A 26,896-nucleotide genomic window follows, 5' to 3' on the forward strand; every position below is an offset into this window, starting at 1 on the left:
CTACAAAGCGCAGTGAATATCATGCCGAGGGGCTTGGGTTTCATTCTTGACAGTGTGAAGAGTCACCAGAAAGTTTTAAGGCAAGGCTTTTAATTTCAATTAACTTTACAAGATGAGATCCAAGCAATTTAATCTACCCTTAGGGGTCCTGAGGCTTGAATTTGGCCATCCCGCTGCTGTTGGAGAATCACTCTCTCTCCCATCGGTGAGCACTAAAAGTGGATTCCTCATCAGTCAGCACTTGGTAATTACCATCTATAAGATGGTGGCAATCTAAAGATTTAAAGTTGGCACAGCCAGAAATTCCCCCAGGCCAGCTGGTCAACTCACCATGAGCACAGAAATGGGATTTTGAAATTCTGATTTCCCAGGCCCACTGACATTGTTCAGAGGGTAGATGCCAGTGCACAGCTGGAAGAAAAAGACAACAGCCTTTTCATAAAGAAAGGCCAAGAAATTCACTATGGAACTATACAACGGAAACACTGGGCTTCTGGGGCCGTAAGCCCACAAGTGTGTCATTTGCTGTTGAAATGCAGAGTCCGCACTGATGAGAAGCCTCTGGTCTCGATCTCGACTCTTGTCTGCTGTATTTTTATTCACGTTTTTCCCTCTCTTTTCATAATTCTTACCTGCCTCCCTTTAATTTATCTACTGATTTTATTCATTGAAGTTACACCTTTTACTTATCTGTCTAGCATTTGTTTAGTGAAGGGTTTTGGGTCGGGCACCAAATGCACCCACCCAGCAGTGGTCACGGTCACAGCACTAAATATAACTGATTGTTTTTTTCTTGATCTGCCTAACCCCCTCCCCCCCACACACACAAAAGTGGAAGAATAGCCAAAAATTTTGGTGGAAGTATCATCACCATGACTATTACCATTTACTGAGCAACATGACATTTTATGAAAATTACTCTATCCACTGTAAGAAGAGATGAAGCAGGATGTGAAGGACATTGTATAAAGTATCCGTGGCATATAAAAAAGCTGATTTAAAGAAAACAATGGTTCTCATGAGGAAGAGACATTTTCTAATGTGGATCTCCTCCTCTCTCCAACCATCTTTACTACAACTGCTTAACAGATGACCTGTAACCCCTCCATAACCCCTCCCTCCCCCAGTTAGGTAATTCTCCCCACATCTCTTGCAACCTGGTACCTGAAATCTCTTTCATGGAAAAAAATATGCTTTATGTCATAATTAGAGAAAGAACTTAAAAGGCAGTTACCTGAGAGGAAACACTGACTTAATTCACACAAGGGGGGGTCAACTATCAATGTCAGCTAGGTTCTTGACAAGAAGTTTTGACAGCAGCAGGAGAAAAAAAATAAGAAAGGGGGATAAAAAGGAGAGTTTATGGGCCACAGAGTTCATTTCCTTAACTTTACAGTTTGGCTTAGATTGGTTTTTGTCTGATGTCTCTTCATGCATGAGGGCTCTTGGAATATTTGGAAAGGACACACTCCTGAGTTTAGTTGTGCTGACATCCCAAGGTCAAGGAGATGACTGCTACAACTGGAGCACTGCTCCTGGCCTCACAAGGGCCACTGGGTTAAAAGATAGCTGAGCTTTTCCCCTTTATTTCCCCACAAGTAGATACATCACTTGGAGCTTGGGGGCCTCTTTTTCTCACCTAGACCATGTCTGTGTGGTTAAGAACTGCTATGGGGTCTTGGATAAGGGCTCCAGGACACAGATTTGGGTTGAATGAGGGATCTGTAGAATGAAGGTCAAGGTCAGGTATGGCAAACGTTCTCTGAAAGGGCCAGACAGTATTTTAGACTTTTCGGGCCATGTGGTCTCGGTCTCAGCCCCTCTACTGCGCCACTGCAGCACACAAGCGGCCGTCAGCAATGTGTAACTGTGCAGGCATGGCTGAGCGCCAACGAGATTTTACTTATGACATCAAAATTTGAATTTCATATACTTTCATCTGTCATGAAGTATTCTTCTTTGGATTTTTCCAACCATTTAAAAATTTAAAAACTGTTGTCAGCTCACTTATTACCAAGAGAGGCAGCAGGCTGGATTTGACCCTCAGGTCATAGTTGGCAGACCGTGGTTCTAGATCAAACAAGATTTGAAGGAGTGTCAGCTTTGCCAAAATGGAACAATTAGGAAGAACCTTCCCCAGAACGTAGAAAAGTCTGAATCAAACAGATTCTTGAAAAGAAACAGTTTCCCCTCTGAAAGGATATCTTCTATCCAACTGCAAGCTAAGGTTTTCAAGTGAGACGTCTGCTTTAATGGACAGATAGGACTGATTTGAAATGAGCAGCCAATGTGAGGCATATAGAGAGAAACAATTTGTTCACCTAAATGAGCTCAAGGCAGTTCTTACTCCGTTGTTTAGAGGATCTGTTTCCAGAGAAAATCCTTTCTTCCTAGGTGATGCAAAGTCCATTTAGGCTCTGCCCTGGGCAAATTATCACCTTGAAGGCATATGCATTCAGACAAGTGAACGTTCTGTGCTTTGCTCATTCTAGAGATGAATAAAGACGGCAAGTTTTAACTGAGCTTAATAAGCTATTTCTCCCAGGCCCTCAGTCTTTCTTTCTATCCAATGAGGGACAGCTTTGCAAAGACTCAGTGACTTCCTCTGGACAGTCTTACTTGTACTGTGTTAATTTATCTCTGATCTTTCTGAAGTGGTTTATGTAAACTGATTTGAGCCCCAGAAACTGACAAAAATCCCAACATAAAGAGACTAAAACATGCCTTCCAGGAGAGACTGAGGAAGCACGGAAAGGAAGAGAATCTAAGAGGAGGCAATTTCCTCAAAACACAGAAGGCTGGACGGCTCAGGCCAAGGATCCCGAGCGTAGCCGAAGGCTGTTCCTATGATCTCACCTTTAAGATGAGAGCCGCTTTCCAAAGTGGAAACTGCAGCCCAGAGCAGTACTAACACAGACGTGTAGCATTTTCCAAATCCACAGGACACTGCTCAGTAGAAAAACACCGTATTCAAAAGTCAAACACACAACAAGGCAAAATAAGTATTCTATTGATTTATCTGTTGGTGTTCTGATGGCGACAGCATGGCTCAGGGATGCAGGTGGCCCTTGGGGCCCCCGTGGTCTCGCAGCATTGGCAGCGGGTTTGCCATTTCTGAGCTCCCAGATGGAAAGCATTTCAGGAATGATTTAACTGACCCCGTCTCTGTCATTATTCAGACCACGCCCCTGAAATGGAAAACCTCACCGTGACCGAGGCTGGCTGGGACGGCCTCAAACTCAACTGGACCACAGCTGACCAGGCCTATGAGCATTTTGTCATTCAGGTGCAGGAGGCCAACAGGGTGGAGGCAGCTCAGAACCTCACGGTGCCCGGCAGCCTGCGGGCTGCGGACATCCAGGGCCTCAAGGCCGCCACCCCTTACAGAGTCACCATCTACGGGGTGATCCGGGGCCACAGAACACCAATGCTCTCTGCTGAGGCCTCCACAGGTACCTCTTACCTTTCTGTCTATAGCTTCTGTTTTTCCCAACAGGAACCCGCCCAAGGATAATCAGATGCAACTCGTTTTTGTTTTTGTTTTGTTTTGTACGCGGGCCTCTCTCACTGTTGTGGCCTCTCCCGTTGCGGAGCACAGGCTCCGGACGCGCAGGCTCAGCAGCCATGGCTCACGGGCCCAGCCGCTCCGCGGCACGTGGGATCTTCCCGGACCGGGGTACGAACCTGTGTCCCCTGCATCGGCAGGCGGACTCCCAACCACTTCCCACCTGGGAAGCCCCGCAACTCGTTTCTGAATAGATTTGAGTACCTTAAGTAATAGCACGATGGTGCCTAATGATGGGAAGATATCAAGCCGCACAACTCCTGGGGTAGCTTTCTCACTGCACCCCACGTGAACCACAGCCTCTGGGGCTGTGCATAGCCCAGCCTGGGGACTATACACACAGCCCCAATGGCAGGGACCTTTGGCTTCACAAACAGGCTCCCTCCTGGTGAGGGATGTTAAGGCATTATATTTAGAAGGAAAAAATAATAATAATCTCTTTGTCTGCCGGAGGCTAGGGCAATTCCTTAATGAAATAAGATCACAAATGTTCTCCTGCGCCTCACCCCCTTGGCTCTATTTCTCAAATTTAGGAAGCTGCATGGTTATCTAAAGAAAGTCACATTTAAAAAAAAAAAAAAAGTAATATAAAGCCTATTCTTTCCTTAAGGAGTCCCTGGATCTTGGTGTGTGATTTGATCGTTAAACTAGTTCTTTTTTTAAATATTTTATCTTTTTTATTTGCATTTGCTATCTCAACATTTGCCCATTCGTTTTTTTTTTTTTTACATCTTTATTGGAGTATAATTGCTTTACAATGGTGTGTTAGTTTCTGCTTTATAACAAAGTGAATCAGTTATACATATACATATGTTCCCATATCTCCTCCCTCTTGCATCTCCCTCCCTCCCACCCTCCCTATCCCACCCCTCCAGGTGGTCTCAAAGCACCGAGCTGATCTCCCTGGTTTTTTGTCCTTCTCCAGGAGAAGCTCCCCATTTGGGAGAGGTCACGGTGTCCGAGGTGGGCTGGGATGCCCTCAAACTCCACTGGACAGCTCCGGAAGGAGCCTACGAGCAGTTTCTCATTCAGGTGCAGGAAACTGACACAGAGGAGGCAGCCCAAAACCTCACTGTCCCGGGAGGACTGAGGTCCGTGGACCTGCCTGGGCTCAAGGCAGACACTCACTATAGCGTCACCATCCGCGGGGTGACTCGGGACTTCAGCACAACCCCTCTCTCTGTTGAAGTCTTGACAGGTATTCTAGGCTACTTCATTAATTTGTTTCCTCCCACTGTCTCTGCTCAGGAGGCATCAACGCTCTTCCCTCCTCTAAACTGGGTTCAGCCCCTACCCCAGTGGGAAATACCGGTGAATCATCCCTGCTTCCATACAAAGGTCCTGTCCCTTATTTGGCCGCGTCCTAGTCCTAGCGTGGCAGCCAATTCCATGGAAAGTTCCACCTACTCTTCTTTTATATAAATTGAGGTGACTTTTCTTTTAAAGCAAGTTTCAGTCGTAATAGCTAAGAAGTTGGAAAGCACGCTCTGCGAGTGGGGAAAAAATAAACGTTGATCTGAGCTCATTTTAAGAATGCATCAGAGGACTCCCCAAAGCACCATTTGTATGTCAAGAATGGAAGTTGTGAACAATTCTGAGAACTATCTTTCATTTCCAAAGGCTGACTAGAAAAGCCCTGGCTTTAGTGCCAACAGAGTGTCCTCAACACCGGCTGTAAATCACGCGTCTGTGATCAACACTCACCAAACAACTCACCCCAACCTCAGCCAAAATGCCATCTCGCCTGAATCCCAGCATGCAACTGCCTTTTTTAGTTAACTCAGCAACTCTGTCTTCTTACGCAGAGGAGGTTCCAGATCTGGGGAACCTCACCGTGACTGAGGTTAGCTGGGATGCCCTCAGACTGGACTGGACCAGCCCAGATGAGATCTATGAGCAGTTTGTCATTGAGATCCAGGAGGCTGACCAGACCCAAGAAGCTCACAGTCTCACGGTTCCTGGCAGCCTGTGCTCCGCGGAAATCCCAGGCCTCAGGGCTGGTACCCCTTATACAATTACCCTGCGCGGCGAGGTCAGGGGCCGCAGCACGCAGCCCCTTGCTGTGGAGGTCGTCACAGGTACATGACCCTCCTCCCAGACCAGGGGCCTGACTGTGTCAGCCAATTCATTGGAACAGAGAAAATTCCCCATGTATCAGGGCTCTCTCTCAAAGCTGTTGGCAGGCAGCGTGAACACAAGCTCTAACTCCGGAGGGTGTGGGTTGGAATTCCACCTTTCTGGCCGAATATTCTTGGGTATCTCATTGTACACCTCTGAGCCTTCATTTCTCACCTTCAAATCAGAGGTAATACTCCTACCTCAGAACACTGTCTTGAGCAGTGAATGAGATAATGAACAAAAGTACATAGCAAAGCACCCCTCCCGTAGTAAATTTTGAATGCCAAATAGCTAAATTTATCAGATAGCAACGTATCATAATATAAATAGCATAAACAGTAGGGCTGTGACACAAGAATAAGGTCAGAACTTTCTAGAGAAATCTTATCGCAAGTGGCCTCAGAGTCACTTACTGCCATCCATCTGGTAGTCAGACCTCCACAGAATAACCTTTGAAATGATCTACCATCTTCTGCTGAAGTTAGCCAAGTCTCTCTCTCCTTAACAGATCCTCAAGGCAGGGCTATTTCTAAGAAAGGACAGTCACGTTTGACCTCAAAGTTTTTGATTCAGTTTGGAGAGGAAAAACAATTCATCTCAGTTTGTCCCCTGAAGATGTGCAACTCCATCTGTTATAGAAAACTCTGTGCTGGTCATGCGGTTTCTAGAAACAACTTTAAAAAAAGTCATGGGAGAATGAGCCCGATTTGGGGGAACAGGGTTTTTATGCTGGGCCCTAAGCCCATGCCCTTCTCTACACATACTGTGTTTTGAAAAGGCCGCCCAAATAACCTAATCAAATGAATTGTTTTCCTTGCTCATACATACCAAATAAACCTGGCCCTTGCTAGAAACGACACACAATTCCCCAAATAAGAAAAGCAATGTTGCAATACACCTAAACTGGCCCGATTATCCACGGCCTGTGTTTCCCAGCAGATTGTCAAACCAGACAAGAGCAAAAGGGGTCTTTGAGACACCAGGGATCTGGGAGCAGGGTGCTAACGATCTGCATCTGTGGTTCGTAAACGTTTTGTAAAGGTTTTGTTTTTAGCAGCAAATTCCTTTTGCACGTGAAATCTTACAAGGAGCCCCACTATATAACAGATAAATGAAGAGCTATTCTTGGTGAGCTGGGAAGGAGGAGAGGGCTGCCCACACTCGCCTTGTGCACTGCATCCTGGAATATCTCATACTCTTTCTGGGGGAAATCTTGCAGATATTTTCTTTTCTGACTTCAAATCCATGGCCACTTCAGCCTTAAAAAGAGAGGCTGGGAGATTGCACTTAACCCTGAGCAGCATTCCACTAAGTAGTGAGTGTTTCCATATCCGGAACCCAAACTTTCTAAATCAGCAATGACTACATTAAATTTCCTTCCTACCTTGTAGAAAAATGAATAGTGGGCCCTGCTCTGCACCATTTGCTGAGCAAAACGTAATCACTTTTAAGGAAGAGTAGGCACAAACGGCCTTGTTTGTGATGCAGACATTCTTCAATCAGACACAAAGTGCTATCAGGAGAAGGGGGGAGGGAAAATGCAAAGCCAAGAATCCAGTACAGTACGGAAACTTTGATCTCTGAAGGATGAGAAAAGTCCAGAGATAAAACATCGGACTTGTCCAAACCTGATTCAGCACATGCTTTATACACCCCGTCAGACAGCCTGTGGCAAACAATGAGATGATCTCTCCAAAGTCCAGTACTGAGACAAAGCAGGTAATTCTCTCCCACGTGACCAAGAAGTTCCAAGGAGAAACATCGAAACAGTGATACACAGCTCTGCATTCTCAGAGCCAACGAACTGAGGATAGAAAATACTAGGGGAAAAAAATTCCAGGAAGCTCCGGAAGGCCAAACTGGAATTTTCCATGTGCTGGTAACTACACACATAGCATTTACATTGCATTAGGTATTATAAGTAATCTAGAGATGATTTTTTTAAAGTATACAGGAGGATGTGCATAGGTGATATGCAAATACTACACCATTCTATATGCATCCTCAGCTTGTTATCTATGGGGTCCTGGAACCCATCCCCCAAGGGTACCAAGGAACAGCTGTGTGTCTGTTAGGCTGCCACTTACCAGGTCCTCAGTATGTATCAGGTGTGACGTCAGGTATCTGTCAGGTATAAACTCAGAGGTTTATAAATATTATCATCCAATTATCACACATTCCAATGAAATGGTACTGTCAGCTCCAATTGAAGATGAGGGGCACAAGGCTCAGAGATGACCTGGGTGACATGCCCAAGATTACGCAGCTAGCAAACATTGGTGCTGGAGTTCTAACCAAGGCCCATCTGTCTCCAGAGCCTGTACTTTTAACCAACTCCTACTTCTCTTACCCTGACCCACAATCCCACCTTTTTCCTGGGCCTTTAGGGTGCTAGTCATGCATGATCCTCAGAGACCTCCCAGCAGTGGGTTGTCAGCGGTCGTGACGGCATGGCCATCTCAAGGAGGAACAGTGTAGATGTTCCCTTTTCTGACCATCTTCAACTCCTGAAGAAAGCTGTGGCCAGATTACCGCAGTTCAAACAGGAAACTCCCCGAGACCAAGAATGACCACACACACAAACATAAGAAAATCTCTTGCCCCTTTCTTTCTTCCCTAGAGCTGGGCTGTGGGACGTTTGGTTTCTTCGCTTTCTGTTTGCAGCACTGACAAATTGCTCTCTGTCCTTCTTCAGCGGAGCTCCCCCAGCTGGGACACTTAGCCGTGACCGAGGCTGGCTGGGACGGCCTCAAACTCAACTGGACCACAGCTGACCAGGCCTATGAGCATTTTGTCATTCAGGTGCAGGAGGCCAACAGGGTGGAGGCAGCTCAGAACCTCACGGTGCCCGGCAGCCTGCGGGCTGCGGACATCCAGGGCCTCAAGGCCGCCACCCCTTACAGAGTCACCATCTACGGGGTGATCCGGGGCCATAGAACACCAATGCTCTCTGCTGAGGCCTCCACAGGTACCTTCCTCTCCCTGTCCATGATGCTTTCTCTCCAAGAGGCGTGTGGGGAGCCAGCTCTGTCCATATCTAAATCCTTCCCATGTGCCCATCGGCTACTGAACTTGCATGCTCACACACCTCCCTATGGGCTGCGCCTTGGTCCAGACGCCTCTGACATCTCAAGAATGAACGTGCAGATGCTACCTCTTCTGACCTCTAGCCTCTCCCAGACCTTACCTATCCAATCCTATAACTACATCTCTTCTAAAGGATGGCTTTCCATTTCACGAGACAGCCCGATGGTCTTAACTCTTTTCTCCAGTGCTTGGCTATAACTAAAAGCCGACCCTTCCGATGTGTGAGTTCTGGTGGAGCACAGATTATTTACCTTAGAGAGTCTTTTTCCTAGCTGCCAATGGTGCTTTACTATCCCAGATCCCTCAAGGGTATGGGCATGTGGTTTTGCATTTAAAAGAAATGCTTTAATTTAAATGTTTCTTTAAAATGCACTGAGTATAATACGAGAACTGAATTACCCTCCTCCTCCGGGCAATTCTCTCAGATACTCAAGTCACTGTTAGAACATCAAATTAGCAAATAGCTAGACCAAAAAAGAAAAAAAACAAAAAATCACACAATTATGACTGGAGACAGTACCAAAGAACAAGCCATTCATTAGCAGAAGTACACACAGCAGCATTTGAAACAAAGAATGTCCCGGGCTATGAATGTCAAAGATCTGATGCCCTTTTTGTTCTTTTAATGGAGAGCTGCTCCCTGGACTGTTGGCCTTTGCATGGCACACTCCCAGCCCGGACCCAGGAGGGTGCACTATAGTTTACTCATCACTCTGCTCCAGTGACAGGGCACTCAGTGTTTCCCTGCAGCCCGCTCAAGAGCCCAGCCCTCCCCAGCACTGGTTTCCATGTTTCATCTTCCCATGTGCCTCCACTGGTGTGAAACTGAACAGAGGCTGTCAGGTTTGGTTTTGCATATGCCTGCCCCATTTTCCTATAATTATTGCAACTAAACTTTTCTGCAAACCTGTGTGTCCTAGTGGATTCCAGCAAAAGCTCTGCATTTTAGCCTCAATCATTTCAGTAACTCTCGCTGAGATAAACACACAGCACAGACAACGGCTGCATGAATGGTGACCCTGAAATGCCTAAAAATTGCAGCTGGGGCTGCCCTGGATGGACTCAGGGCTCTTTTATCTAACATCCATAAACAATCCCGTCTCAGAAGGCAAAGAAATCACCCGCCACTTTTGATCTTTCCTGAAGATCTTGCGGTTTGGGTGTTCTTAGTATTTTTATATGTTTTTTTTTTCTTTATAATGATAGCAACATTCTTGCTCCTGACAAGTTGGTCTGTGGGGAAGAAGGGCCATAATTCCATCTGACCTGCGTTTCACCAGATCTCTTGGGACGGGAAGTTTCTCCTGCCTTGCTAGAGAGACAATACTAGCTTTTCAAATCTTGCTTCTGCCTGCCTTCTGCACATTTTATTCCTGTTGCTTGGAAAACCACTGGTAGGATCATCTCTGAGACAAAATGTTACTTCTTGGCCAAACAGGGTTGCCTGATGGCCTTGTCCTGGCTCAGCTCTCTTGGTTGGCAATGCAATACTAGCTTTCTTGGCCCATGTAGAAGCAGTTAAGAAAAGACAAGCTATTTTAACAGAATATGAGAACAGCTGGCCCTTGTCAGAAGTATGATGAAAATACCAAGATTTACATTGACAAATTGCCAATTCCCTTTAAGTCACAAAACCAGAAGCCTCAAGGTACCACCTTGGGAGGGTAATGGCGTCAGAATTATTTAGTCGTCATCTGAACAGATGAGAGCTCCCTCAAAGCAAAGGATGTCTGCTGGCTGCAGCCAAGTACTTGTGGTCTCCTGAGTGCAATTTAAGAGACTAGAAGCCGCCAGCGCTCGTATCTTCTGACCGATGGCCAGCATCCCTGAGGTGTGGCTCCCAGAAGCATCTGGGCTTCGACAGAACAGGTCCTGCTGCCGTCACTGGGCATGTCTCCTCACACACGCCAGATCTCGGCCAGGCCCTGATCTTGTGTGGCAGCTCGGGAGCGGGGAAATCTAATTGCCATACCTTCCTTTTTGTACTTTTCTTTTAATAAATCCCCTTTTTCTCTCCCTTTGGCACTGATTGGTAACATCTCTTCATGTCACCCTAAGCCTGAACTGTCGGATCTTTCTAGCTGGCTATGGTTCTGTTAACAACTGCAGTCTTAAAACCCAAACGCAATGATTAACTCAGATTTATTTGTTTCTTCTCTCCTACCCCTCCTTTTTCAGCCGGAGAACCTGAAATCGGAAACTTAAATGTTTCCGACATCACTCCTGAGAGCTTCAATCTCTCCTGGACAGCTACCGATGGGGCCTTCAAGACCTTTACCATTGAAATTATTGATTCCAATAGGTTCCTGGAAACGATGGAATATAACATCTCTGGTGCTGAACGAACTGCTCACATCTCAGGGCTCCGCCCTAATAATGATTTTATTGTCTACCTCTCTGGACTCACTCCCAGCATCCGGACCAAAACCATCAGTGCCACGGCCACCACAGGTACATGCACATTCGCCCGCTCCTAACACCCTCTCTCCAGAATCTTTTTTGCAGGGCAAAGCCACTCCTTCCTGCCCATTGAAGCACAGGCCACAGGGCACTAACTGTTCCGTGACACTAGGCTGGAGCGCTATTTAACATAACTCTCTTCCAGCAGCAGCCCAAATGGTGACTTTCCTAATTTGTCCCTGACCAGGACATTTGCAGCATAAAATGTAGTTTGGTCCAGAATGCCAAGTTGAATCTGGAGAAAAGAATTCTCCTCATCGGTAGCCAAAAAGCCATGATGAGAGCTGTCCTTGACTTGGAAAGACGTCTATATTGGTCAGAGAGGTCTTAAAACTTATATTGTGTGTTATCCAACTGTCTTTGTCTTCCTAGTGCCTTTGACTTCCTAATACCCAAATATTCCAACGATTAATGAAACTGAATTGGGCAAGTGATGAGAAAGAGCAAAGATTATTCACCACATGAGTTCACGAGGAAATCATGCCATTCAGACCACTCCAATTCCAATGCCACCTCTAGGAGAAAAGACCAGAACATGCTGGCTTGCTTCCAGAACAGTGAATGGCAGATGGCAAAAATAAAAGTAGAGTAGATTTTAAATAAGGAATTTGGTCAACAAAAGAGTGAACCGCTTTCACTGAATCCGCGGTATCTGTGACATACACACTATGGGAAATGCTCTCTGGAATGCAGCAAAAGACAATTCTATGTGAATTCAGAAAGGAGAGCCTTGTCCATTCAAAATAGCATTCTTAGCACATTTTGGAGAATGTCTTCTCTTGAGAGATAAAGTTAGATATCACAAACTGAAATTTAAAGTTATTTGTGGAGTAAGCACAGGAGAGTCTTTTCTTCTTGATCACAAAAAGGGGTCCCATATTCTAGGGCAATTTAAGAAAAGGGTTAACATTGTAGTATCAAAAGCATCTATCATTTAAGTCACTCACAGCTGAGGGAGAGTCTGTCCTCATTCCACATGAGTCCACAAAGTGTTATCAGCATGAACCACAGGAAAAGCAGTGAGCCAGCAATATCTAGTTCTCAGCCCAGCCAGATGAAAGTATACCAAAACCTAGGGAAATTAGTCAAACACATATATTTCTTCCTCACGGCTCAAGTTGGTTTTCAAAAAAAGGCAAGTGTCTTTACCAGAGGGTTAAGGCTAAAACTTTATGGATTTAGTCTTACATGTTTTGATTTTGACCCTCTAATAGTGTTTTGTTTTTTTGTTTTTTGGTTTTTTTTTTGGCTGTGTTGGGTCTTCATTGCCGCGCGTGGGCTTTCTCTACTTGCGGCGAGCAGGGGCTACTCTTCGATGCAGTGCTCGGGCTTCTCATTGCGGTGGCCTCTCTTGTTGAGGAGCACGGGCTCTAGGCATGCAGGCTTCAGTAGTTGTGGCTCATGGGCCCTAGAGCATAGGCTCAGTAGTTGTGGCGCACAGGCTTAGTTGCTCCGCGGCATGTGGGATCTTCCCGGACCAGAGCTTGAACCCTTGTCCCCTGCATTGGCAGGCGGATTCTTAATCACGGCGCCACCAGGGAAGTGCCTCTAATAGTGTTTTGAACTGACACACTTTCGTATTTTTTTCTTCTTGCTTTAGTAGCTGAACCTCTCCTCAGCTGCCTCACTGTCTCAAATGTGACCTCGGGCAGTGTGTCCATCTCATGGGTAGCTCAGGAGTCTGCCTTTGATAGCTGTCTTATAGAAGTTAGGAATTCTGACCACCTCCAGGAAATGGTGGTACGTTCTGTGCCTGCGGGGTCTCGCAGCTGTGTCATCACCAACCTCAAAGCTGCTTCTGATTACACTGTCCACCTTCACGGGCTGACTGGCAGGCAGTGTGCTCAGACCCTGATGGTCCATCCACCTTCACGGGCTGACTGGCAGGCAGTGTGCTCAGACCCTGATGGTCCATCCACCTTCACGGGCTGACTGGCAGGCAGTGTGCTCAGACCCTGATGGTCCATCCACCTTCACGGGCTGACTGGCAGGCAGTGTGCTCAGACCCTGATGGTCCATCCACCTTCACGGGCTGACTGGCAGGCAGTGTGCTCAGACCCTGATGGTCCATCCACCTTCACGGGCTGACTGGCAGGCAGTGTGCTCAGACCCTGATGGTCCATCCACCTTCACGGGCTGACTGGCAGGCAGTGTGCTCAGACCCTGATGGTCCAAGCAACCACAGGTATTTCCCACGATGGGTTCTTCACTCTCCCTTGAACTTCCCCAGAAGAGCGCTCCAAAAAAATCAACCTCTACCCATTTTTCACCCTCCTGGTCCCTCCAGATCCTTCTCAAATTTGAGAGAGACATCCAAATCAGAGCTTGAAAACTTTAAAAAGAAAAATTCTCACCCCAAATTAAGGAACTTCTGTGTCAACCTCTTTTTTCTAAATACCCACTCACATCTGGAGTTGCTCTGTTTGTTTGTATAGAGTTAACCTGATGTGCTCTGGTTGAATTTCCAAGCCATCCTTTCATCTGATCTCGAATAATCTTTTCCAGTGCCCACTATTGTCTGCCTGTGGTCTTTCTAATCAAAGTTTGCCCATGTGTCTTATTCAAAGGGGTGTGTGCATGCCATTGTTGTTTTCCTCGGTCAGAACGATCTACATTCTCTTTCTCTCCACCAAGATTTTAAAAGTAGTGTCACTAGCATGCAGAGAAAAAGACCCCAAAGCACACCCCAAGTCCCACACGAGAGGACCCAGTGGTCTCATCTTGTTCTTGAGACTTTTGTCTGCATTCCCTACAGACTGCTCTTTTTTTGACATTTACTCTATCAAGCATGTTTTGTCATCCACCGACATCTGTCACAAAGTGTCAGAGTCTTCCTTTCATCTATCATCTTGTTCAAATCTTGGTGCATGTGGTGAGCATTCAGAGTATTAAGTTTTTGAAAATGTCTGTCTTTCCTGGAAGCAGACAACATGTCAAGAAACTGTTTCAAAGGGTTAGAAGTGGTAAAAGAAAAACACCCCTAGCTTGCATGCAACACTGACCGGCCCCTAACTACCACTCTCTGAGTTCTCTTCTTGCAACTCGCTTTTCAGCTTGGTCGCATCATTTGGGAGACAGCTAGAGGTTAAGCTAACCTTGCAAACCCAGGTCTTATTGGGTTTTGGCACTGCCGGTCTCTGTCTGGTAGCATGAAAAGAGTCCTAACGTGCGTCCTTAATTCAGGAGATTCCTTCCACAGCAAAATATAAGGAAAAAGCAGACAGAGTCCCATTTGAAGGATTTCACTTTTTCTGTGGTTGAGGTAATTTGCCAATGCTGTACCTGAAAATTATAGCATCATTAGCTTCTCTAACTAATTGCTAAGGAGGAAATCCCATGCCATTACTTACGGCTGTCCTCTGCTTCTGAGCCAGATTCATTTGTCCTTAGAGACTTTATGGCATTGAGTTATGCTGTGCAGTTGTCCAGTTAAAGTTTATCCAGATGAGCTCCTTCTTTCCTCCAAATACTGGAGCTGCAGCAAAACAACACCCGAGTCCTTGGAAGAAAGAGTCTGCTTCTTCCCAACCCTAAATCCTGATCCTAGTATCTCAATCCTCCAGGACTGTTGCCTCTCTCTAAAATACAGTCTGGGTTGAACTTATTTTAATGTTAGTATTATTTGATAAATGTGCATTTAGGTGGCCAGACCATATACATCCCAGTTGAAACTAGCAGTATAGGCCCCCTACATTAAAAATGAATTGTTCTCATCACTGATTATCTAGATTTTAAGGGACAAGAGAAACTTAACCTCAGGGGAACCATCCATCTTTCCAAATTATCCAATAAGTGAATTTCATAATCAGAAAACGCAAAGTCTAACTTCAAGTTTTCCTTTAACTTTTACATATACCAGGAATTTTTAAATAGAGGACATTTTCACCTTTATAGTGTTTAGAGTGAGATGTGGATTTTCCTATGGTTCATACATTTGGGTTTTTGACTACTACAAAGAATTTCTCTTCTGTGGATATTAACCTTTAATTTCTACAATCCAAACAGATCACAGAAGACTAAATCGGGAAACTCCAAAGTAGCGTTTTCTAAGGCATGTTCAGTGGCACACCAGCAACTTGAGATGTTCAGAGAATATTCCTCAGGAAAGGTATCCATTGATAAGCTTATGAAGTGCTGGGCTAAACAAAATTAAGTAGGCTTCTTTACAGAACCAGCATTCTGAGGCCTTTAAAATGCTAGTATGCTTCGTGAATCTCTAGGGTGAGATATAATATTCAATATAATGTGAAGCTATCTTTTCTTGGAACATCTTACAGAGCTAGTGTCCCATCACAAACCTTAGAAAATGTACTCTTAATACATCTTTACAATAATTCATCTACTGCTATAATGGCTTCTTCACTTTTCTTCATACATGACCAGCAAGTGGTCACGTCTCTACTTAAAAGAAAAAAAAGCAAGTCCACACCTGCAGAGAAAGCAATGTATTTTCTAACATTATAACCAACGCAGGTGTGGACACAACCTAATACACTACCTTTCTGCAAATATTTGGAGGGATTGATACTTTCATATTCTATGGGTACGTTCTGTAGAAATCCTCTGCTTCCTCTCATAATGTGTCTCTCTTTCTCTCTGCCCATGTTCCTTTCCCTGAGAGCCAGAGCCACTGCTGGGCGTATGCTAATCCTTAGCAATATTACCCCTGACAGCTTCACCGTGTCATGGACCACTCAGGCCGGGCCTTTTGCAAAGATTGTTATCAGTGTTAGGATTTCTCCCTCGCTGCAGGAGCCCCGGCAGTTCACAGTCTCAGGAGACGCACAGCACGCTCACATCACAGGCTTGGTGAAGAACACTGGCTGTGACGTTAGTGTGGCAGGGACCACCTGGGCTGGGGACCCCACCAGACCCCTCACTGCCTTTGTCGTGACAGGTACTCATTCAGAGGTTCTCGCTTGTCTGTTCAGAATTCTAAAATGGGGAAAAGAAAGAGGATAGGCATTCTAAAGGGAAATTCAACCCCAAATATAGCCTTCATTCCATATGTAAACTTCTACGTGAAAAGAAAGCAAATACTCTTGCAAAGAGAGACCTTTCACAGCCACTCTTAGGAAATGGAGCCAGTAGACTCAACAGTTGTATAAAACTGCCAGGGAATCCTGTGCCCAGTTTTATAGGTTTTCTGAGTCACGGTTTGGAGATCCTGGCTGAAGAGTGAGTTCTAAGTCACAAATGGCCCAAGGCAGGATTTTGTCCATAAGTCATGCTAGGTAAAGCAGCCCATGAACTACCTGCCCCAGAAATAAAATAATTTATCTTTTTCTTCTAAAAAAGTTACTTCTTAAGATTAACATCTACAACAGATTAAGGAAGGTTCAATCTAAGATAGCAAATAAATCTCAATTTTAATTAAACCTTAACCATTCATTAAACTCGACTTCTTACTTCTCTTTGAATTACAAAAACAAATGGTTTTCTACTTCCTTTCCTGAAATTATCCTAAATCCATGGCAAAGGATGCAAATGGTGTCAATTTACCAAGTCTCTAGCCTGAAAAGCCTCAGAAAATATTTAGAAGTCTCTTGCCTTCCACTAATGATAATTTTTAGGAGACCAACTTTGCTGGCTGATTTTCACTTTAAACCAGGCCTCTCTTGAGGTCTGAATTGCTATAAATTGCTATTTATCTACATAAGTAAAATACATTAATAAGTTCAATTACATATTTAACTAGAGGCAGCATGTTTCCTAGAAGAGTGGGGATCTTCAGATCAGGCTATGTGGTTCCTAATCCTCTCCCACATCTTTTTAGCTACATAACCTTGGCCAGTTCTTAACTTCTCTGAACCCCACTCCTTTATGTATGAAGAGAAGATACTCAATTCACAGGCACCTCTGGCAGCCTCTTCTCAGGTATTAAATGGATGTGGTGCAATTTAACTGCCTGGCATCCCGGAGGCATTTTACAGTTGCTGGGTCCTTTCCTCTATCTCCCAACAATATGAGGAAAGTAGTGTTCTCAAAAATAAGCAATAAGAAAAAAAAAAAAAGGAAGAGAAAAGAAAGAAAAAAAAAAGCAACAGCCTAGATAGAAACAATAGACCTCTGCAATCCTGACTTTCCTATTATTATTATTATTATTTTTAGATGTTGGGGGAAGGAGTGTATTAATTAATTTATTTACTTTTGCTGTGTTGGGTCTTCGTTTCAGTGCGAGGGCTTTCCCTACTTGTGGCAAGCGGGGGCCACTCTTCATCACGGTGCACGGGCCTCTCACTATCGTGGCCTCTCTTGTTGCGGAGCACAGGCTCCAGACGCGCAGGCTCAGTAGTTGTGGCTCACGGGCCCAGTTGCTCCGTGGCATGTGGGATCCTCCCAGACCAGGGCTCGAACCCGTGTCCCCTGCATTGGCAGGCAGATTCTCAACTACTGCGCCACCAGGGAAGCCCTTTCCTATTATTTTTAAGAGAACACTACACGTTTTCAAGTAAGATCAGAGAGTAGTTATGCTTTCTGTCCAGTTAGCTAATGTGAATTCAACTGTTCAGTCTTCAGATGCAGAACAAGTAATTCCTTAGTGGGGTGAGGCGAGGAGTAGCCATGACTAAGAACCTCACTGCCCAGGAGGGGAAGCATGGCCGGCCACGGATCCCATCAGGCCCTTATTTGTAGCCTCTTGCAGGACCTCCCACAGAACAGAGAGAAGAAAGGGAGGCTGGTCTTGGGAATCCTAGATCCAGTTACAGCATTGTCTCAGCTAATCCTTGATGTGAAAAGACTCTGCATTTTAAAAGAAGCACATTTTAAAAAAAGAAAAAAAAAAACCTGAACATAAGGGACTATAAATAACAAGCCCTTGATGGACTAATTAGCCTGAACGCCCTCCTTTTCATCAGAATTCTCCGCTTTGATGGCATGGAAGTGCAAGGAGGCCAGTTATCAGAGAAAGGCGCCACTTATCTAAACAAAGCTCTGCAACAGAATTTGAAACCCTTGCCTTGCAGACAAAGAGGCCTGTTTGCACAGTATATGTGATTTCATCTTTGTCTTTGATAGAGTTATGATTTGGGGGAGATCCTTATTTGCTTAAAAAAAAAAAGCTTCAAGACAAACACCAAGTGGTTCAAAATAAGTACTGGAAATCCAAGCCACAGCAAAATTTAAATCTCTGCTTAGGGGGTTAGGGCATTCATTCACTCGTTCTTTCAGTCACCAAACATCTCTTTTTAAACATTTTTCTTTACATTCCATGGATTAGACTCTGGGCATTAGTGTAAGGTCGTTTATCTCTTTGAATGCTTCCATTTAGCTTCAGTGAAAAAGCAGGCTCTAACCTAGATGTGGCTAAAGCAGCCTTGGCCATGGAATTCCCATCCCCAGGCCCACTTTGATGAAAAACAAACACATGCACCATGACTGTGTTTTGTTTTATTAGAGGGGAGCCACTGGACCTTCTCCACTAACCCTGCTTATGCCTCAGGTCTTGCCAGCACCCATGGGGTTGACTAATTATTAGACTTTGGCTTAGGGTGTGGAAAGAACATTGAACCCGGAGTCAGATGATGTGGGTTGGATCCCAGCTCAGCCGCCTAGTGGATATGTGACCTTGGATAAATCACTGACCTCTCTACTTCCTCTGCTGCCACGGGGGAGAAGAGGGGGTAGTAATATCTACTTACAGTGTCATTGTGGGGACTCAGTAGGATGATGGATGTGAAGCCTTGTCAATTGGGAAGTATTGACAGAAACCAAGCTGATATAAGGTCATTCCTTTGGGGAATCCCTTGGCACCTATGAAATAAGAGTGCCTGAGACACAGCTGTCTGGTGAACGAATGAACAAATAGTGACAGAACTTACTGAAGAGCCTAACTTTATCCAGGAAAATAAACAGCAAGAGAATTAGCAAATCTTAGTATTCCTTACTGGGCCATAATCATAAGTGGTTACATTCGGACGCATGAAAAATCTTACCTCATCCCTTTATCTCAGCTGGTGAGGATGTATGTCACTAACTGGCCTATTCAACTTAATTCAAAATAGGAACTAGAAGTGGAATAGAAATATACAAAGTATACCAAAAAGGAAGTATACTTTAAAAAATAAAATAAAAAAGCTGATTTCCTTCAAGACTACAAGTTAGTGGGAAATAGACAGAGGAGTCCAAACCCAACACAAGATATTTGATTTTATCAGGAAAAATTCATGGTCTTTGGAGTCGGACCCAGCTAAAATCTTGCTCTCTCACATACTAGGCTCTGTGACTTTGCCCAAGTCAGTCAACTTCTTTGAAGCTCAGTTTTCTTGCCTGTATAATGGGAATAACATCTATCTCATGGGCTGGTTGAGAGATTTACACAAGACAACATCCTCTGGCACCCCATAAGCTCTTATGAAATATGCACTTTCTGAGTATACAACGTGTTTAATGATTGAGTGGGTATCTACCAGTGCTCGTGGAGACTTGTGCTTTCCCAGCAGAGTCAGTGCTGCTAACCTGAGTTATTTTCACCCCTCCCTTCTTTCAGAGGCCCTGCCCCTTCTGGAAAACCTAACCATTTCCGACATTAATCCCTACGGGTTCACAGTTTCCTGGATGGCATCGGAGAATGCCTTTGACAGATTCCTAGTAACGGTGGTGGATTCTGGGAAGCTGCTGGACCCCCAGGAATTCACACTTTCAGGAACCCAGAGGAAGCTGGAGCTTAGAGGCCTCATAACTGGCATTGGCTATGAGGTCACGGTCTCTGGCTTCACCCAAGGGCACCAAACCAAGCCCTTGAGGGCTGAGATTGTTACAGGTATTTTGGCTCAAGTGAGCCATTTTCTCCTCTTCCTGGTTCCCTTCCATGTAATCCATCTACGAGATCACCACGGTTTTAACACCCCTGTCCATGTTCCCTACTTAATCCATAGATGTGGCCTGTTCCATATGTCACCCCCCCCAACACTTTCTCTTGTCTTATGTCTCTAACAAGCACTCCCCTTCTCCCACTCCAGATACGAGAAGGTCGAAATGTTTCCACTAGGCATCCCAAATCCTTTAGGCCATGTCTTGTCTGTAGCTCTTGCGTGCTTACTCCACGTCACCCTCCTCTGTGTTCATCATGGCTGGTCCCCAGCTACATTTCAGCCTTCTCAAAAGAAATATACCAACGGGTATATTTCAAAAACTTATTTACTACGTTTGTCACCTCAAAGCCTCAACTGTGGTCTTGACAAACTTCCCGGGTGGGCTTGTCATTGGAAAACCAACTGTGAACTTATACTGGTAAACACTAATATCATGGAGATTCTTCAGCACAGACTAAATGCATAATTTTCTCAACACTAATACTTCCTAGAGAAATATAGCATGAACAACTTTAACAGTCCACAATCTGTATTTCCCAAAGTCTTTCTAGAGCTTACTAACTCCATATTCAAAGGTACTACTTAGTGAAGAAGTTCCATGTTCAAATAAGTTTTGGAAACATGGAGTTAAACATAGTTTAACAGGATCCTTGACCACAAGGCTTTAGAGAACATTCTAATGTGCATGTTTCTCTCCAAGAGGGACTTACCCAGGCAATGTTTCCCAAACTTATTTTACAATGGATTATGATCAAACAGGAATAGTTTGCTCTAAGTGCACTTTGGGAAACTCAGCTCTAAATTTACCTTGACACTGAGTTTTGTCTAGTTAAGGCAATCCAAGATAATACCTTGGGTCTGAAGTACGTAGCACAAGAGGTTCCAAGTCTTAGTTCTACCATCTGAACACTTACTGAATGGTTAACACAAAGCAGGCCAGTCAAGAGTAGGAGCCTTCTTTAGGAAAGCAGCTCCAAGGAAAAGACCAAAAGGAACATAACACTTGTAACATTTTAAAAGCCATTTTCCTCAGGATCAAGGGAGATATAATCAGTAGTATCATCACGGGCAGCTCTACAGATCATTAATGCTGGTTTATGTGTCTTTTCAAAAAGAAAAGAAGGTCTCACAGAGCACGGGCACTCAGCCACTGGCGGACAGAGAGCAAACGTAAACAAATTACTGACTTTGAACTTGTTTAATAATGCATGGGAGGGGCCACTGCTGAGTCCAGATGTGGATTTACAGAATTGCTTTTAGACAAAACTCACACATGCAAGCACCCACTTGGCTTGTATTGAATGTGTCAACTCCATCCCTTCCCTCTCCTAGATCTACTAGACATGTTCGTGTTTGATAATTTTATTTTCGGTATCTCAGGACACTTCTACCTCTGAGAGCTGGGGCATCACTCCATACTGATACCCCCACTGGAGAGAAGATTGCACGGGCTGCTGAATGATATTCTCTCTCCTCCTTCCACCATTTTCTCCCCCTCTAGAAGCCGAGCCAGAAGTTGACAACCTTCTGGTTTCAGATGCCACCCCAGACGGTTTCCGTCTGTCCTGGACAGCTGATGAAGGGGTCTTCGACAGCTTTGTTCTCAAAATCAGAGATACCAAAAAGCAGTCTGAACCACTGGAAATAACCCTACTTGCCCCCGAACGTACCAGGGACATAACAGGTCTCAGAGAGGCCACTGAATACGAAATTGAACTCTATGGAATAAGCAGTGGAAGGCGATCCCAGCCAGTCAGTGCTATAGCAACAACAGGTACCGTATATAAATGGGAGAGAATAGAGGAAAGTTCTCTGTTCCTCTTCTCACAGGGCTGGGAAATTACAAGAGCTTCGGATGCAGACAAGCTTGTGTTTGAATCCTGACTCCTGAGTATAGACTAGGGGACCATGGCTAAGTCTTTACGCAAAAAGTACGATGCCACTTACTTAATAGTGTTGTGAGGATTAAATGAGATAATTCATGGAAAGCCCATACAGAGGCCCTGGCACGCAGCAAGGGCTGAGCAAATGAGAGCTATTAACATTTTTATTATTGTCATTAAGACAGTCATTACAATCGTTGCTTTTCTTTTTTTTAATTCCAAAGGCCCTTCCTTCTACCTATTATCATGTTTTATCCAGAGGTATACTTCCTTGTTCTTTGGTCAAATGTTCAAACTATGCAGGGAATAATGAAGAAGTGGTACCTCCACCTATAAAGATTAATACTTATAAAATGCTATGTGTGAAATGGTCAGTTCCCTGATCAAGAAGGAGAAAAGAGGAGGCTGGCATGGTCGGCGGGCTGCTCTTCACGATGCTCCGTCGTTTTATCTGATACTCACGGCAACTCTAAATGGCACTGGAGGGAGAAATGAAAATCCTTTTCAATATGAGTTGTTTCAAGGAGAACGAAAAAAGATGGTCATAACATGACTGTTTATAATGATAATACTAAGACTAATATGACTCTTTAAAGAGAAAAGGAATGACCTTCAACAGGTAGGGTGAATTCCTTCAGGAAACTGAGGCAGGTACAGAAACGGAGCATTTGCTAGAGACCACTGCTTCAGAGGAACCAGGGGGAAGAATCACAGAACCACAGGCAGAGGTAGAAGGGACCTGAGAAATGATGTAGCCCAGACTCTTCTGTTTGTGCACGAAGAATCTGTGGCCCAAGAAGGTGAAGTGATTTGCCTAAGGTCACACAGCCAGATTTGGGGTAGAACCCAAATGCCAAGTTATTTTAATATTATTAAATAGAAGTGGGCTAGGTGACAGACAACCAACGAATAGACACACTTGCCATCTCTGACAGGCAAAGAGCATAACACTAGCCAAAACCTTCCCTTTGTCCAGAGATGAGTATTTTTTGATGTCAAATTTCAGGACCTAATGAGCTCCGAGAAGCCACCTGTAGAAATCATACTCAGTATTTGTAGACATGCAGCAATTCAGCCAGAAGAAATACCCTGTTTCTTATTAACACAGACCCTATCCCAGGGACGCGGGTCCTTGTCTCCTCTTCCCTGTGGCTTCCCGTAAAACAACTTCAGATCAGAGGCAGAGGCTGATTCTGCCCTTGGTTTATAAACACTGCTTTTCAAAGTTTACTTCTGATCACTGGTTTTGTTCTGCCGATCTTTTTTTTTCTAGAGGCTCCGCAGTTCTAAAGCAAAAATGAAAACGAATAATCATGAGGTTTTGGTTTTTTTTCCCTAAGAACAAGAGAAAAGAAAAGGCCCTCTAGGATGCCCTTTCTTTGATTTTTTTCTCTGGGGCCTTGTGTCTCACAGCCGAAGAGAAGCGTGTGCGTTGGTGTATGCGTGTACACACGTGTGCTCCGGTACCTGGCAAGGACGGGAGAGGTGACTCTTGATCACAGCAGACGTGCAATTTACCTCATCAGCTTCGTAAAGTTTCCCTTTTGTGTTTTCATTCTTTCTCCTTGTAAACCCTTCTCTCTGTTCCTCTTTTTCCCTGTAAAAGCTGCCGCAGGTTCTCCTCTCACTCCCTGAACATGAGCTGGCAGCCCTGAGTGCCCCAGCGCCAGGGAGCGTGGGTAGAAGCAGTGTAGCTGAAAGGTTAAGCCTGCAGCCTCTGGGCAGATCCCCTGGAGTCGGATCCCTGCTCTACCTCTTCCCACAGCTATGTGAGCGTGAGCAAGTCTCCTTCTACTCCCAGCCTCAGTCCCCTCATCTGGCCAATAGAATTTAACTCCAAGGTCAGCCATGAGGTTCATGTCACATCATAAATGTCAAGTATTTAGTTTCCTTGTCCACTGTAACAATATTAGCTAATATTATGTTTGGGTGATTTAACATACATTTTATTTTTTTATTTTTTATTTTTATTTTTTTGCAGTATGCGGGCCTCTCACTGTTGTGGCCTCTCCCGTTGCGGAGCACAGGCTCCGGACGCGCAGGCTCAGCGGCCATGGCCCACGCGCCCAGCTGCTCTGCGGCATGTGGGATCCTCCCGGACCGGGGCATGAACCCATGTCCCCTGTATCGGCAGGCAGACTCTCAACCACTGCGCCACCAGGGAAGCCCATACATTGTATTTTTTAATGGCCCAGTTGGTTCAAAATTCAAAAGTTAAAAAAAAGGATATATAGTGAGGTCTCTATTCTACTGTGTCCCTGACACCAGTTGTTCTATCTAGAAGCAGTTGTTCTATCTAGAAGCAGTCAGTATTACCACTTTCTTCTGAATCACTGCAGAAATATGCTATACAAACAGATAAGATTAGACATAAGTCTACGTTCCCTTTTTTTTTTCACCTTTTTCTTTTGGTGTGGCGGTTAACAGACCCACTCTTCCACACATTGGGGGTGTGTGTGTGTGTGAGTGTGTGTGTGGGTGTGTGTTCCTTGCTTATTAATAGATCTCAGAGATAATCCCATATGCCTTATTTATTTAACCATCCCCCTACTGACAGACCCTTAGATTATGGGTTGTTTCTTTCCTCTGTCAATCTCTGCATTTGCAGTGGCTCCTCTTCCCCTCCGTGGTTTAAGCCACTTCTTCACAGTAGCCTGGGCTCCGCTTTGGGAAGCCCAGAGTTGCCAGGAGCTTCTTTTGCCTCTGGGGAGTTAAATGCCAACATGCCTCTGTATACCATCGGGACGGTCCCCAGAATAGACAGAAAGTGGTTCAAAATCCAAAACCAGAGTAAGATGGCTCACCTCGGGGGTAGTGAGGACCCTGAAACGCTTCTTTAACCTGCACCATCACCACCCCCAAACACCCCCAAAGCCAAGGGGGCAGCCCCTCTCCCAACTCCCAGAATGTGCCCCCTCCCACTCTACCTCACTTCTCCCAGCCAGGCAGCCTCCCAGCTCCCCCGCTCAGTTGCAGTTCAGATGGACTTAAAACCACACACCACACAGCTGCAATGGCATCGTGTCTGGGGACCTGGGTCGGCGGGTCTGCAGAGACACGTGCTCAGAAATCCTCCCTTCTAAGTGAAACAGGCTCCTTATGCCTAGTGCCTTTGCCTCTGACTCTCATAAAGTGTAAACTATCGATTACAGAGCATGCACTTCATGCCACACACAGCAGGGCAACTGACACACTTTACCTCACTGACTCACGTGACACAGACAGTCTAAGCGTCACATTCAGCCCCATTTCACAGAGCCCTAAGGGGCTAAGGTGTTTTTAGCTAGGAAAGCCAGAATGGAATTCAAACCCAGGTCAGTGTAACTCCAAAATCCTTGCTCTTAAACCACACTGGCTACAATAATCGTCCCCTGAGCTTATCACGATTCACATATTAAGTATTGAATAAAAATATGTCGAAGGGAGAATTTTTTAAATGATTATTAATGGTCACATTATTAAAGACATTTGCTCCAGATTTGGGGAGGCAACATTTTATGCAGATAACAGACAGAAGTACTCTTCATCCTCCTTGAGAATTTCTAGCAATTCCAAATGTTTTCCTAATGGAATTTTTATTGAAAACCAAGAGTCTTCTTGGAAAGAGAGACAGAGGCATTGCCTTTCCTGGGTCTCCCTAACTTTTCAATAGATATGATTTAGTTGTTCTCTGAGGCTCAGCCTTCAGGTTCCTATTGACCATCTCTTCCGCTGTGGTGCTGGAGACCTGCAGGCCCTATTTATGGCAGAAGGACACACGCTAAAATAACAAATTGTCTTCCACACCTAGGAAGGTCTGTTGCCTAAAAATGCCATTGACCCTGGAATTCTACCACTACTGTGCCATTCTTCAGATGACACATGGCTATCTATCTTCCTACTGTCACTTTCATCAAGCACATCCCTCAGGAGTGCATGACAGATGAGGTTACTAATTCTTATGGTTTTTCAGCCAGGGCAGATAATATTGCCATTTTGCAGATGAGAAAATTGGGATCGAGAGAGGAGAGCTGTGGCCACAAGATACACGTTCTAAAATGTGCCAGGACCTGACCTGCGAGGTTCACAGTCGGACTGAAGGTCAGAGTGGACTAGCCTGGCAGAAGGAGAGCCCCGGTGCCTGAGTTTACACACCCCACGGGTTTTTTTTTCTCATTCTGCCTCATCTAGATCTTTCCTGGGGGCTACCGCAAAACTCAGGTGGCCCCTGGAAAAATGAATCGCGTGGGAAAGAAAGAAAAAAGAGAGGGCCAGCATGTTTACTGAACCCTTACTGCATGCCAGATTCTGTGCTCGGGTTTCACATCCATTATCTCTGCTAGGTCCTCAAAACATTCCTGAAGGTGGGCACCACTTTTCCCACTGGAAAGATGGAGACGGAGCAACTGAGGCTCTCGGAAGGGAAGGGGACTGCCCCGGGTTGCCCAGCCTCTCCGTGGTATTTGGACAATCAAGATCTTCCAGGCTCCAGAGCCCCTGTGGCTTCCAAAGCTTTCTAAGGAGAGGGCAACACCCCAGGCAGACACAGAATCTGAGGGTGGCTAGCAGGTCACAGGAGAACGCCGTAGGAGGAGAGAAAAAGACAGAAATAGAGAGAAAAAAAAGCTCCCCAAAGTGGGCTGTGGGTTTCAGAACTGAACGATCAATGTGGGATGCAGAGGGGAAAAGATGAGGAAATGAATTCCCTGGAGACCCGAAAATTGTTTCCTGAATTCTATGGTTAAGCATGGTCAGCTGAAGAGGGCAAAACGCTAAGCCAAAAAATACACAGGGAAAAACCAAAGGAAACTGGGTTTGCGGGGGAGGCATTTACGTAGCAGGAACCGTCCCTCAGGCATGGCTTTCCCCCAGGTAGACCCAATATCCAAGGGGTGTTTGCTTTGCTGAAAGGTCTGAGGTTGCTCCTCTGGCTCTGGACCTCCATCCAGTTCTGGGAATGGGTTTGTCGAGGTCAGTTTCCATGTAAA

At 45.1% G+C, this 26,896-nt stretch overlaps 1 protein-coding gene across 6 annotated transcripts in view; it reads left to right on the forward strand.

Annotated features, from left to right (window-relative positions):
• The window catches only part of TNC (tenascin C), a 93,974-nt gene that overhangs the window by 47,063 nt on the left and 20,015 nt on the right, over nucleotides 1-26,896 (forward strand). The window contains exons 11-17 of one of the 6 annotated variants that reach the window (XM_060154523.1): nucleotides 3,180-3,452; nucleotides 4,491-4,763; nucleotides 5,371-5,643; nucleotides 8,379-8,651; nucleotides 10,949-11,221; nucleotides 19,722-19,994; nucleotides 21,548-21,820. The exons of 1 other annotated variant lie outside the window; for it this stretch is intronic. In XM_060154523.1, the coding sequence (XP_060010506.1) occupies nucleotides 3,180-3,452; nucleotides 4,491-4,763; nucleotides 5,371-5,643; nucleotides 8,379-8,651; nucleotides 10,949-11,221; nucleotides 19,722-19,994; nucleotides 21,548-21,820 (1,911 nt within the window). The remainder of the gene's footprint in view (nucleotides 1-3,179; nucleotides 3,453-4,490; nucleotides 4,764-5,370; nucleotides 5,644-8,378; nucleotides 8,652-10,948; nucleotides 11,222-19,721; nucleotides 19,995-21,547; nucleotides 21,821-26,896) is intronic. 4 more of the 6 variants (XM_060154517.1, XM_060154518.1, XM_060154519.1 and 1 more) reach the window with 4 other exon arrangements.

Source organism: Lagenorhynchus albirostris, chromosome 7, assembly GCF_949774975.1.
Source record: "Lagenorhynchus albirostris chromosome 7, mLagAlb1.1, whole genome shotgun sequence".
Lineage (NCBI taxonomy): Eukaryota > Metazoa > Chordata > Mammalia > Artiodactyla > Delphinidae > Lagenorhynchus > Lagenorhynchus albirostris.